At 38.9% G+C, this 13,971-nt stretch overlaps 1 protein-coding gene across 2 annotated transcripts in view; it reads right to left on the reverse strand.

Annotated features, from left to right (window-relative positions):
- DIAPH3 (diaphanous related formin 3) overlaps positions 1-13,971 on the reverse strand; it is a 512,938-nt gene that overhangs the window by 462,692 nt on the left and 36,275 nt on the right. For both annotated transcript variants that reach the window (XM_044249843.1, XM_044249842.1), the window contains one exon: positions 373-540. In XM_044249843.1, the coding sequence (XP_044105778.1) occupies positions 373-540 (168 nt within the window). The remainder of the gene's footprint in view (positions 1-372; positions 541-13,971) is intronic.

Consider the following 13,971-nt stretch of genomic DNA (forward strand, 5'->3'; position numbering starts at 1 on the left):
AAACTAGAAAAAAAGATGAACAAAATCAGCATAAACATACACAGCACTGTGATGATCATTCTAAAATGCAAACAACCCCTAATAGACCCCTTAGATAATCTTTAAGATTCAAAATGTACCATTATGATACTTGAGAGGGTTTTTATGTATTCTATATATTACACACACACACACACACACACAACCTAGTGTGCCAATTTTCCTCTCATTTTTTTTGGGGGGGGTGGGTAATCCTAAAGCTCTGTATGCCTAAATTGCTATCTTCAAGGACATTAGAAATCATATATGGAAAACAAGCCTTAAATGTTCATTGGTCCATTAACAAGGTAAGGTTTTTTCATCAATCATTTTATGGGAAAAATAAATTCTTACCATCATCTTTTCAAAAAGTTCTAAGACTTCATTCTGTGACAGTGGCTTTGGAATATTTTCCATCACCTCAGAAGAGCAATCATTGCTTGAAAACGCAGTCTTCAGGTTGGAAAGTGGAGGTCTCTCCTTCTTGCTCCCTGGAATTCTTATGCTGGCAAATTTGTCCAGCTACAAAGGCAAAGTAGCACATGCGTTAATATTTCCTCCAACAACATGTATCTAGTTGCCAAAATAACCCCCCACCAAAGGGTCGATCCCATGATTTCATATCACTATGATTTCATCAGAAGGCATTAGCACTAGAATCTTAAAAACACAAAAGTGTTCCATAACCATCTTGTCTAAAAACAGAAAAGAGATCAGGTAACCTCCAAAGATTCCTTCTAATCTTAAATTACAGAATTAAGATTCTAATGGCAGGTGACCTTTGCTTTACAGATTAGCAAACTAAGCAGTTTTACAAAGGTAACTGGGCTAATTTGGGGGTGGGCAATCAAACCAATATTTAGTGTCCTAGCTCCCAGCTCCCTTGCCCAGGGCCCTTTTCACAGAATTCCTCGATCACATTTCATAGTATGCACTAAGAGTTGAATTCTGCTTATATCTCTAGAGCTTGTTGGTCTGATAAATAACACATTTCTCTTCATTCAGGCTGGCCTGTGTTTGAATTTCACGAGCAGCTATAGAGTAGGATGGCTAGAGCCTCAGGAGATAAAGCTGGGGATTTTGCTGCGATGAGATTTCTTATATTAAATCAAATAGTTCACTGATATTTGCAAGTATATAGATATTACTTTATAGAGCTAATTATTTGTTCTTTGGAAATTGCTTGATTTCACAAATTCTGTTCCTCACATAAAACCCAGACTCAAAGTTTCAAGCAGTATCAAAAAGGCAAAGAAGGTCTTAAAGTAGTTAACAGAAGTGTGTTCAGAAACCACAATGGTTCCGTGAATTGTTCAGTATAACTATATCTTACACTATTTTTGCCATAATGTATATAAGCTATCGACTTGCGCTCTTCAGGGTAGCAACTAGCCACGTTTAAATGTAAATTATAAGTTCAGTTTCTTAGTTGCACCAGCCACATGTCAAGCCCTCAAGAGCCACATGTGGCTGGTGGCCCTCATACTGGTCAAAGCACATAAAGAGCATTTCCAACAGAAAATTCTATTGGATAGCGTTAGTATAGCCCAGTAGAGAAATGTGATACAAAATACTGAATTTAAAAGGACAAAAAGTCGCAGTATTAGTTCACAAAAGAAATAGGATTTCTTTAAGTAAGATGCAAAGATATTTAGCTTTCAAAACAGATCTTCAAATTCACTGTGAATACAAAGCCTAGAAAAAAATGCCATGTACTACATTCACACATGGTCCATCTAACAGGACCTAATCATGAAAGTCCTAAGAATACGACAGCTTCCAGCAGGATTTAGAAAGTAGTCACAAAATGCCACCACTGTTCTCATCCTCATAACAAAAACAAGCCAGAAAACCTCCCAAGTTACAGTCGGTGTTGCTTTCAACCCATCAGGCGGCTGAGGACATAAGAAAACCTGGAAGGACTACTAGGAAGTGACAAGCTGCTTTGATCCCTGACAAACAGTTAGACTAAGAATTAAACAAGGATTTAAAAAAAAAAAAAAGCCAAATTTTTAATGAACTATTGACACATTGACAGCATGGGTTCTGGCATGAAAAACTGGAATTCCATGGAGCCCCAGTCCTGGAGCAAGTCTACACCCACCTACCAAGGCTTTCCCTCAGGCCTTCACCAACTGCATGAGTTAGTCTGCCAAAAGCTGGAGGGAGGGCAAGATATCCCCAGACATGAAGTGTCCCGGGAGGCCTCTCCCTAGGTAAAGAGACTGTCCTCCCAAACACTCTGAACTAAGCGAAAGATGGGAGAGAAGCCCCCAAAACATATTCTGGATGTTCAGTGAGTAAATGACAGCTACCACCTGAAGGCCAGGGGCAGACACCAAGTTAGCAAGGTATCTCCTGAAGAAACCGAAAACACGAAGAACTTTACATTAACCCTGAAAAGGGCATCTGAACTGTAAAGCAGAAAGAGTTATCCCAGTCTTGAAAACGAATATTTTAGTCATCAAGCTAAAAGCTGAGTACCAGAGCCTCATTCGTTCTGAACAACCTTGAAGGCCCAGAGGACACCACTCAACTTAAGGCCGCTTTGCCAAGCCCAGCTCAAAGAGACACCCCATGAACTCAGTCCCCTTTTTAGCAGCCTAAAGAAAGGCACTCCCTTTCTTAGAAGGATTATGTCCACAGTATTCAAATAAAATGTATGTCTACCATATTATCAACTACTGATGAATTCGCTAAGGACCAAGAAAGCATCACCCAGAGTCAAAGAGAAGCAGATCTAGAGATGGCCTGGATGATGGACTCACGGGTCACACTATCTCAAAAGATACTTGTAAAAATGCTACAGGGGGCACCTGGGAGACTCAGTCATTAAGTGTCTGCTTTGGGCTCAGGTAATGATCCTAGAGTCCTGGGATCAAAGGCAGCATGGGGCTCCATGCTCGGCAGGAAGACTGCTGCTTCCTCTTCAACGCCCCCTACTTGTATTCCCGCTCCTGCTGTCTCCCTCTCTCACTCTCTCTCTCTGGTTCTGTCAAATAAATAAATGAATCTTTTAAAAATTCTGAAGGACATAATGAAAAACGGACACAGTGTAGGAGATGGGCAATTTAAAAGGCATGGAAATCATTTTTAAGAGCATGTTAAAGGGACACCTGGTGGCTCAATTGGTTAAGCCAATGCCTTTGGCTCAGGTCATGATCCCAGGGTCCTGGGATCAAGTCCCACATTGGGCTCCTTGCTCGACAGGGAGCCTGCTTCTCTCTCCGCCTCTGCCTGCTGGTGCATGCGCGCACGCTCTCTCTCTTTCTCTCTCTCTCTCTGACAAATAAATAAATAAAATCTTAAGAACATGTTAGAAATTTAAGATGTATCAACCAAAAATTCATTAGATGAACTTCAGGATAACCAGAACACTGCTGAGAAATGAACCAGTGAACCTAAACCCAGACCAACATAAAGCATGCAAACTCAAACACCACAGAAGGGAAAGAAAAATGAAAGAACCGAGACCCCAGGGCTGTGGTACAGTGTGAAGCACTGTAATATAAGCGTAACTGAGGATGAGAAAAAGAAAAGGATATTGGAGATCTATTTCAGGAGATAATGACTGAAATAATTGATTTTCTAAAAATCGGTTCATGACTACCAGAAGCACAGCCACGGAGGAAGAATACCCAGACAAACAAGCCCACAGTGAAGCTGCTGAAAATCCCAAGTAAAGGGCAAACCATAAAAGCACAGCTAGACATATGAAGACACATTATATACAAGATAAAAATGACACAAATAACTCATTTCTCACCAGAAACTACAACAAAAGACAATGGAAGGGCATCTTTAAAAGTCCTGGGAAGAAAACGACAGTCATCATGGGATTCTATAACCAGTAAAAATACCTTTCGAAAACAGAAGCAGAATGTAACACTTTCAGACAGCTAAAACTTGAGAGAATCAGTCTCCATCAGACCTATACTCCAAAACAGGTCAAAAGAAGTTTTTCAGGATGAAAAAAGAAATGACACCAGATAGAATCCCAGATATATAAACAAAGAACAGAAATGTTACTCCATCGGATGTTTACAATTTAAAAAAAACAAAAACGAAAAGCTATATTCAACTCAAGCTGAGTAACAATCCAGTGGCAGCGACAAGCATATAAAGAAGCAATTCTATATGGATATTAAAAAAATTTAGCAAGAGGTATGGACAATGAGCTACAGCAACAGAGAAAAGGGCACCCAACTCGTCCACATAAATACTCCTTTACTTTGGAAATAACTGAGAAATACACAATTGTCTCCGTGTGATTAGAGGTCCCAAAGTGAGTGACTCTATGTGCCTCGGTACCCCAATTCTTGATATTGGCTTTAAAAAATAAGACCAAAATTTAAGAATTGGGATTGGTTCCTCCCCCTGTCCTCTGAATCACTACTTCATTGCTGTAACTTCTCCACAGAGATGAATTCCTGAGTGTTAAATACATGCCGACTCCACACACCACACACAAAGTAGCTGAATATGTTAAACTCATAATGAAGTGAAATTAAGCAAAACAGCATTAATGCAGCATCAATATTATAAATGTAAACACGTCAATGAATGGGAATAGTAAGAGTAAGCAATTCACAAGTTAATTTGTAAATATATAACCCAATGGCTCCATCAGTGATAGTTACCAAAAAAATTCTAATTTCACCACGAACCAAAACTTTATAAGATTCTCTCAGTCACTGAGCCCCTTCTGTATTTTATACACTTGCATTAAGAGCTTGAAAGGCAGCATCAGGATGAATGCATTTGCTAAATTTTTTTTTTTTTTTTTAAGATTTTAGAGAAAGAACACAAGCAGGAGGAGTGGCAGGCAGAGGGAGAAGCAAGCTCCTCACTGGGCAAGGAAGCCAATACGAGACTCGATCCTGGGTACCTGGGATCACGACCTGAGCTGAAGGCAGACGCTCAACCAATTCAGCCACCCAGGCGCCCTGCATTTAATTTTTTTTTTTTTTAATTTTTGTTTATTTGACAGACAGAGAGGCAGGCAGAGAGAGAGAGAAGGAAGCAGGGCCCCCGCTGAGCAGAGAGCCCCATGCGGGACTCGATCCCAGGACCCCCGGATCATGACCCCAGCCGAAGGCAGCGGCTCAACCCACTGAGCCACCCAGGCGCCCCCTGCATTTAATTTTTAAAATAAGAAAACTGCCTGGCTAAATAATAAAGGATGAGCTCCAAAACACTTTTATACATAACAATTTCATAGTATTTAACTTATACAACCCCATAAATGAAAAAAAATTCCATTGTGTTTTTAGAAGTAGAGCTGCATTTGTTTCAATAAACAGCATCATAATTTGTACAACAACAACCATAAAATAGAATGAGCACACCGCCCCCATAGGCTTAGCACCTAAACTCTGGGGGAAGGTTGGATTTTATTCAAGTGGAAAACAATTTCACACATTACCACTAGGATAGCTAAAGGCAAGGTAGGAAAAATTAGCACAAAGAGCCATAGGAGTAGGAGAAAAATACATACAATCCTTCTATGCTGGAATAGTAAATTGAATTTGTTGAGTACCTCGGGCTTAGAGTAAAAGCATCCCCTGGTATGTGATGATCTTACCTTGTGGGTATATTCCCATCATCTGGGCACTACTGACAAAGCTAGGTACAAAATGAACTTTACTTATCAAATCATTTTAAACGTTCTAAAGTTGTGGAGTTGGGGGGGAGGGTTTGTTTTTGTTTCAAGGAAGGATGCTGTGACTCCACACAGAAATGAGGGTGGGTGTAAGAAACATTCCTAATTTTTCTTTCACAGAATTACTCAATTTGCTTAAAGGCACAATGGAACCCAAAAGCAAAAGTTTTAAATGACTTTGTCCATAAATACACAATAGGAATCCCTGTTATGCTGACTAGAAGTTGGTTATTTTGTATTCAGCAATTTCACTGGGAGGTTTCCCAATCTGTGCACTTGCATAGCTACTTTTCATTTTACATGAATTCTCTTAAAGTTGAGCTAGAAACACAACCCAAGGAGGTAAACTATATCAACGACTCACCTTTGCTGAAGAACTGGTTAAACACACAGAAGACCGAGAGAAGTCTATTTTAATACTGTTTGGAGGTGGTACACCACTCTTAATTAATATGGCTTCAGCTGTGTCTGGGGTGTACAGTTTTATAAATTAATATCACTTATCTTCATGGGAAGTTAAATGAGCACCCTACTGAGTATTATCTCACACTGATAATCAGTAATTACAGTTTAAATAAAATTAATTAAACCAAAACAGGCTTTAAAAAACTATCTGGATTTTAAGCTATAGTATAACACTATAATAGTGACAAAGTTCTTTTACAGTGTTTTAAATACTATCAGCATTGATTTTTTTTAATTTAAAACAAAAGGAAGATACTGTAATTATTAGCCATTTTAAATTTGAAAAGCCTGAAAAAGTATCCTAAATCTACTTCCTTAGAACCTCTAAAGGAAATACCTATTTTCATGCAATCCAAGAGAATGAAGCAAATAAAAGTTCACTGTAATTATAAGTTAATTCCATGTGAATGCATACCTGAAATCTAGAAAAAAATTACTTAAAATTATCTACCAATTTTCATGCAGTCTTGTACTAACTATACTTAAGAAGATGGGACACCTGGGTAGCTCAGTCAATTGAGTGTCTGACTCACGTCATGATCTCTGGGAAGGGGGTTTGCATCCAGGTCTGGGCTCTGTGCTCACGGAGGAGTCTGCTTCTCTCTCTCTCTCTCTCTCTCTCTCTCGATTTCCCTCTTCCCTCCTTCCCTCTGTCCCTCCCCCTGGCTTGTGCTCTCTCTCTAAAATAAATAAATCTTAAAAAAAAAAAAAAAAAGTTGAGGAAGGAGAAGGAAAAAAAAAAACCTAACAGCTAAAATTGCTTGACTTTTTTTTTTTTTTTAAAGATTTTATTTATTTGTCAGAGAGAGAGAGGGAGAGAGAGCGAGCACAGGCAGACAGAATGGCAGGCAGAGGCAGAGGGAGGAGCAGGCTCCCTGCCAAGCAAGGAGCCCGATGTGGGACCCGATCCCAGGACGCTGGGATCATGACCCGAGCCGAAGGCAGCTGCTCAACCAACTGAGCCACCCAGGCGTCCCTAAAATTGCTTGACTTTTTAATTAACTTTATTACTATACAAGCAACTTGCTGATTAAAAAATGGGCTCCTGAGTCTGAATTCTGGATCCTGCCCAGCCCCCTGCTTGTTGTGTCAAAGCTAAGGAAGCTATTTAAATCTTTCATGATAATACCTATCCCCTGCGAGTTGTTAATAGAAAATGAAGCTCCTTCTCACCTTTCTGCTTTGGGTTAAGACCTGAAATGCCTTTGGTGACCACTCTATCAAATGGATTCCGTACTCCGCATCATCACCACACACAGTTTATTCCCTTTTCATGTCCTTTCACAAGACTTATGAAAACATGTAATTTCTTCATTTATTTTGAGAAAGTTGATGGTCTCTTCCCCACTACAATATAAGGGGCATGCTAGACAAACGGTCAACTGTCTTAGTCACTATGGTAGCCAGTCTCTAAGACAGTCCCAAATAATTCTGACTTGTATAAACAGTAGGATACTGTGGACATTATGGAGTGTGGTTTCTAAGACCAGATCATAAAAGACCACACCAGGAAGGCACTCAAGACCTGGGGGAGGTCCACATGGCAAAGAAATGAGCTAAAGAAACTAAAGAGGCCAAGAAGCCTCTTGCCAACAGCCATGCGAGTGTGCCATCTTAGAAGCCCAGCTGAGCCTTCAGATGACTTATTATATAGCAACACATGACTACTAGGTCCTCAGAGAGTAAGAGTTCTATAGCTCGAGCCAACATCTTCATTACAGTCTCATGGTACTCCAAGCCAAAACCACATACTGACCCACTACCAAATTCCTGCCCCCAGAAAAAGTGCAAAAAACTAAATGATTGCTGTTTTAAGTCACTAAATTTTGGGGTAACTGTTAACACAGCAACAGGAAATTATTACAGTCACTGCTGTATGTTTGGCCCACAGCACAGAACCTAGCAGATAGCTAGCAACCAATTAGCACGTGGTGTAAGTGAATGAGCAATTACTGGATAAAATATATAAGATACAGTACCATCCCTGAAGAGGCTTACCAACTGAAGAAAAAAACAGGAGAAGCTACTATAAATAAAGATAAAATATATAGATGACCCCAAGAAAAAAAATCATAAGCCAAATAAATTAGCAACAGAAAGGAATAAGTGATTAATTCTGGTATGAGGGAACCTCAAAATAGGCTTGAAAAGAGGATACATCAGGGAACCCTGTGAGGCTGATGGGAGAATTATGGAAGATGATACACGCTGACAGTCCAAAGACATGCTTGCCTGTTCCATGGTCTTAACTGAAGTTCTGGTGACATCACTAGGACTAAGATAGAACTCTGTTAATGGGAAATTGGCCATTCATCATTGCAGGTATGAAGAACTAACCATCCCTGTCTGAGGCCACATCCTAGCACTCAAGAACAATTCCCACCAAGCCACCCACTATAACACTCTAACTTTAATAGCCCTCAGTGTGAGAAATGGCCCTTCCTGCCCTTAAATTTAGGTTTTAGTGAAATTCTAAGACATTCCTTAGCCAGAGGCTTTGACAAGAAAGTTTACCATCACCCCCCCCCAGAAATGTACCTACTTACAGTAGTTTATTTACATTTAAATTTCATAGGTTATCTTATTCAATAAGAAGCATACTCACTAGGTTATTAAAATTCCTTGAAAATGAATTGCAGAGGCACCTGGGTGGCTCAGTCATTAAGCATCTGCCTTTGGCTCGGGCATGATCCCAGAGTCCTGGGATCAAGTCCTATATCGGGCTCCCTGCTCAGTGGAAGCCTGCTTCTCCCTCTCCCACTCTCCTTGCTTGTGTTCCCTCTCCCACTGTGTCTCTGTCAAATAAATAAATAAAACCTTTTAAAATAAAATAAATTACAATATGCCTTCTACAGCCAACTGTTGCAGCGCTGCCAGTGAAGATGCCCACACAGGAAAAAACGGAGGCCCCCAACAACTACCAGCACCAACTTCCCAGTCAGAAGTGAACACCCCATAAATGGATTCTCCAGCCTCAGCAAGACTTAGCATGACTGCAGCCTGGGCCAGTGCTGTGCTTATAATCTCATGGAAGACCTCAAACCACCACTATCCCACTAAGCTCCTTCCAAATTTTAGACCCAAGAAACTGAAATGTTATATATTTATTTTTTTTTTAACCCACTCAGCTTTAGGATAATTATATAACAACAGAAGACTAATACAGAGCTCCTCACAGGATACTTTTAAATGACTAAAATAAGTATAATAACAAAAACAGTATTATGAAAATATTTTAAAATTTTATAGTAATAGGTCTTCATGAACTCATCATAGAACATGGGTAATAGGAAATCTAATTTCAACATAGTGTTGAACACAAACCACCTTTTGAAGTATCTTTAATCACTAATGTGCTTTGAACTTATCTGTTTTCTGTGGTATAATAAATTCACAGGTCAAATCCTTCTGTATGTGTGTGTTTGGAATTTGTTTTCACCTACATTCATAATTTAAAAAAAAAAAAAAAACAAAAAACCTAAGTTTTACTTAAAGACTAATGAAGATAAAGAAATTAATTTTTTTTTCTCTTCCAGTTCAAGGACACCATGCATTTTACTACAGACCCCTGGTGTCCATGGCCTACAGTTTAAGAACTCCTGGTAGGTACAGAATAACAGAAATCAAGGTGGAAAAGTAAACAACTCAAGTTCTAATGCCTTTCATGCATTGGTGGCAGAAACTACAAGACCTCAAGTTGAGACCAACCAGGAGAACTGCACCAGAAATGCTCAAAAAGAGCTAGAAGCTTTTGAAGGAAGAAGCTAACAGGAATGAAAAGTCTTCAAAGAACATCTAGGTTTCAATTAGAGCAAGAAGGAAAAACAAACATTCAAAGACAGGCTTTGACTGCCAACAGGTAAAGTAGGAGGGCTTGAGAAGAACAGAGGAGTTGGGAGAGGATATCAGGGAAAAAGAATAAATGGACCTGGATCGTCAGAGAGGCATCTAGATGCTGATATGGTTGGGCTAGGACTTCTTTTTTTTTTTTTTTTTTTTTTTTAAAGATTTTATTTATTTATTTGACAGAGAGAGAGATCACAAGTAGGCAGAGAGGCAGGCAGAGAGAGAGAGAGAGAGGAGGAAGCAGGCTCCCTGCGGAGCAGAGAGCCCGATGCGGGACTCGATCCCAGGACCCCGAGATCATGACCTGAGCCGAAGGCAGCGGCTTAACCCACTGAGCCACCCAGGCGCCCCTGGGCTAGGACTTCTGATTTTGACTTAGATCAACAGAAAATCATCTGAATTGTAGTAATAATGAAAACCAATAAGGAAACAAATCATGAAACCATATAGATCGACTCTTCTTAAATCATCTTCTCTCTGTCCCTACTGCTACTGTCCTGCTTCTGAGCACCTGGACAACAGCCACAGCCTCCTCACTTACCTCTAAGTCTGCTCTGTCCCTCTACACCCAAACACTCTGAGCTACTCTCTATATTGACATCATTTTGATCTTACTGAAATGCAAATCCAAACCTGCCCCTCACTACTATGCTTAAAACCTTTCAACTTTTGCATCCCCATTATTCAGAGAAGGTCATTCCATTTTACCACGGCTCAAGAAGGTCCAGCTTGATCTAAACTGCACTTTCACTTCAGACAATCTCTTCACCACTCCAGCCCTCTTACGCTGTAGGACCCAGATGTAATAAAAAAGCCAGAGTCTCTTAAAAGTGCATGTTGTTCCCTGTGCCTAAAACCTATCTACAACCACAACTCCTATCCCATCCCCTTAATCTGGCTCATTTCAACTCCATCTTCAGCTCTCAGTTAACTACATCTTAGTTAACTCAAGACTGGGCAAGATGCCCACAAGTCTGGTGCCTGCCATTACCTAGTAACAACACTATTCTGAAACTACCTCTATCATTTGTTTACTCAACCAGGGTATAAGAACAGAATTATTATTTTATTCACTACTGGACCTAATCCTAGAATTCCACATCGTCCAAGCATACAGTGGGTGTTCTATTCGTTTTTGTTAAGTGAATAATAAATAGCTTTCTATCTTCCATGTCTGGGATACAAGCCATTGCTTCTTGCTTTGCCAATTCCTTCCCAACAATATCAGGAAGAACTCCAAGTGTTATGGTTTTATATATTGAAAATAACCTAGACTTCTTCCTGACACTGATGCTTTGAGTATTAGTCCCCTAGACTGAACACAACCTTGACTTCTGTAATGCAACACCACGTGAGAAGAAAAATATCCACTCAAAGGAAAAAACAGTCACTTAAAAAGAATATTCAAACAATCTCTAAGTTATACCTACTCACATCTTTAAGTACAATTCTAATTTCTTATATGCAAAAACTATATACATAAAAGGAAATATAAATTAGCTCTGTAGATAAATATTACACTTTTTAGAAGACATAGATGAGTAATACCAATAAACAAAATTTCCCGAAAACATCAATAATTGCTATTTGCCAACCCAACATTTCCATTAGGAATCCACTCAGTTAGTATCCAGGAAGAAAAATTATCAGAGTAAAAAATTACTACAACTTCTGCGAGCTTAGATTCCAACTTGTGCTTCAGAAATAGTGGAAAAGTCACCTTCTCTACCAAGTCTTCTCCCAACATCAAAGCTGACCTTACACTTCCAATGAACACTAAATATAGTACGATGGGCCTGGAACAGTATTATTGTACACCTATGCAACTGTAAACTGTATACACATCTCCTTTCCCACTGTTCCCAGAGACAGAGACAGTCATATTTATCTTTGTATTCCTATAACAGTACTAACCACTCAAACGCTTAATGAATGAAGGGAGAAAAGGATGAATAAACGAGTCTGCACACCCACTACATCTTAGTATATTCAACTCTGAGAGCTCTTGATCTTATTCCCAAGTTTCTACTGATTTGAGTAGGAGCTCTCTAAACTATCCCATAAATATTTAAAGATTCTAAGATGGTACTTAAGTGTTACTACTGAAAACCTAAGTACAGGAAGCTCTAATTAACTCATATTAATGGGCTCAGAAAGGCTCACCTGACTTAGTGAATAATTTAAGCTTATAGAATTTATTTGATGTATTTTACCACATACATTCAATTGTCCCGGGCCATGCTGGTTTATTTACTTTACAAAGAAAAGTTTCTTTTGAATATATCATTTCAAAGAAAAACTGGAAAATACCATACTCTCTGCATTATTATTCATGGTTTTTAAACCTACCAAGGAAAATAGAAGTTCATAAAAATTCAAAATGAACTTAAATTATAATACAGAAAGTTTTATGTCCCATTAGGCCAATAAAGAAAATTCAATTAATTCTTTTAAGTTAAGCTCTTTTTTTTAAGTTGATGATTTATGTTCTGTTAAGTGAGTTGCAAGTGAGGTACATAATCAGATAAAATGATTATTTTCTTTCATAAGTACAACATCCAATTAATTTAAGCATTTATCCCACAAGGGAGGTCACATCTAGGTAGATCCAAGAATAGCCTGCAGGTAGGCCAAACACAGTTCTGTTAAACATATTCATCTGGGCAACTCTTCTTTGAGCCGATCACTCTCACGTAACACACTTAGGAACATGCTGGAGTCATCTGGTAGCTGTTATATTGAGTTAGTCACAAGGCCTACAGAGAACAATTACAGCCTCTCAAAACACTCATCAGAACCCACACCCAGGTGTTACCTTCAATGGCTTCGAAGACCAATGGCTCGAAGGCTATTACTAGATCGTGAATTGGTTTCCCATACAGAGTTTTCCCATGTCTTTTACAATTAAAAAAAAAGAAAAACAAAAAAGATTCATATCCTTTACTCGTTGACATCTCTCATTGCACACATAAAGGTCTCTCAGTTTTGTTCACTGGAAATACTAAAAATAACTCATTTCTAATTATAGAAAACTTCTTAGAATATTTTTACAATTGTAATTCTCAGAATTAAGATCAACGACTAGGATACAATTTTTCCTTATCAATTTAAAGGTCAGAAGTCTCATACAAGTGGCTTCAAGGGGGGAAACCAGAAAACAAGAAAATATACTTTGAGATTTTATACTGGCACTCTCAGTGGAGAAAGGAATAGTATTTAAAAAGCAATATAACTCTTTTGGTAAAGACCATGTTCTCTGGAATCGGTCTGTCATAGTCTTTTCTCACCGCCCCCATGACATTGAACAAGTTATTAAATCTCTCTTGCTCAGTTTTGTCATTTTTCAAAATGGGAATAGTAATTTTCACAAGCTTCTAAGGGGGCATTAAGTATTTATAAAGCTAATATTTGGAACACTACTTAGCATAAAGCTAACAATTAGAGGGTCTTTATGTTGACTAAGAAATGCCTATCAAGTTAGAGAGGCAGGATCCTACCATAAAGGTCTTATAGGTCATATTAAAGAGTTCAGGCTTGACTTATAGATAACAGGAGCACCTCAGCAGTTTCAAATGAGATAAAATATGGTCAGATATATAATTTAGATGGGTCAGCCTGGTGTGCAGGAAGCTGACTTTTTAGGGAGCAACAGAGTTTCTTGAAAATCCTGACAAGAGATAGGGAGTCTTATGTTCTGATAGAAGGAATAGAGAAAAGGAAATAGATTCAAGAAATCATCATCAAGAAGCTACCTTCTATGAGAATATAGCAACAGAAACAAGCTTAAGAGGAAAGAAAGTCAAAGGTTTCATGTGGGGCATGTAGAGTTTCAAGTACAGATGAGACATCCATACAAAGGTATTCGGTAGGCCAGTGCAGTAATAGGTCTCAACTTAAAGGTCATAGACAAAGACATGGACTAAGGGGATCCACCCCAGTCCAGTATTATACACAGAGGAGAGCAGTGGCTGAAAGAAAAA

Source organism: Neovison vison, chromosome 5 (assembly GCF_020171115.1).
Source record: "Neovison vison isolate M4711 chromosome 5, ASM_NN_V1, whole genome shotgun sequence".
Lineage (NCBI taxonomy): Eukaryota > Metazoa > Chordata > Mammalia > Carnivora > Mustelidae > Neogale > Neogale vison.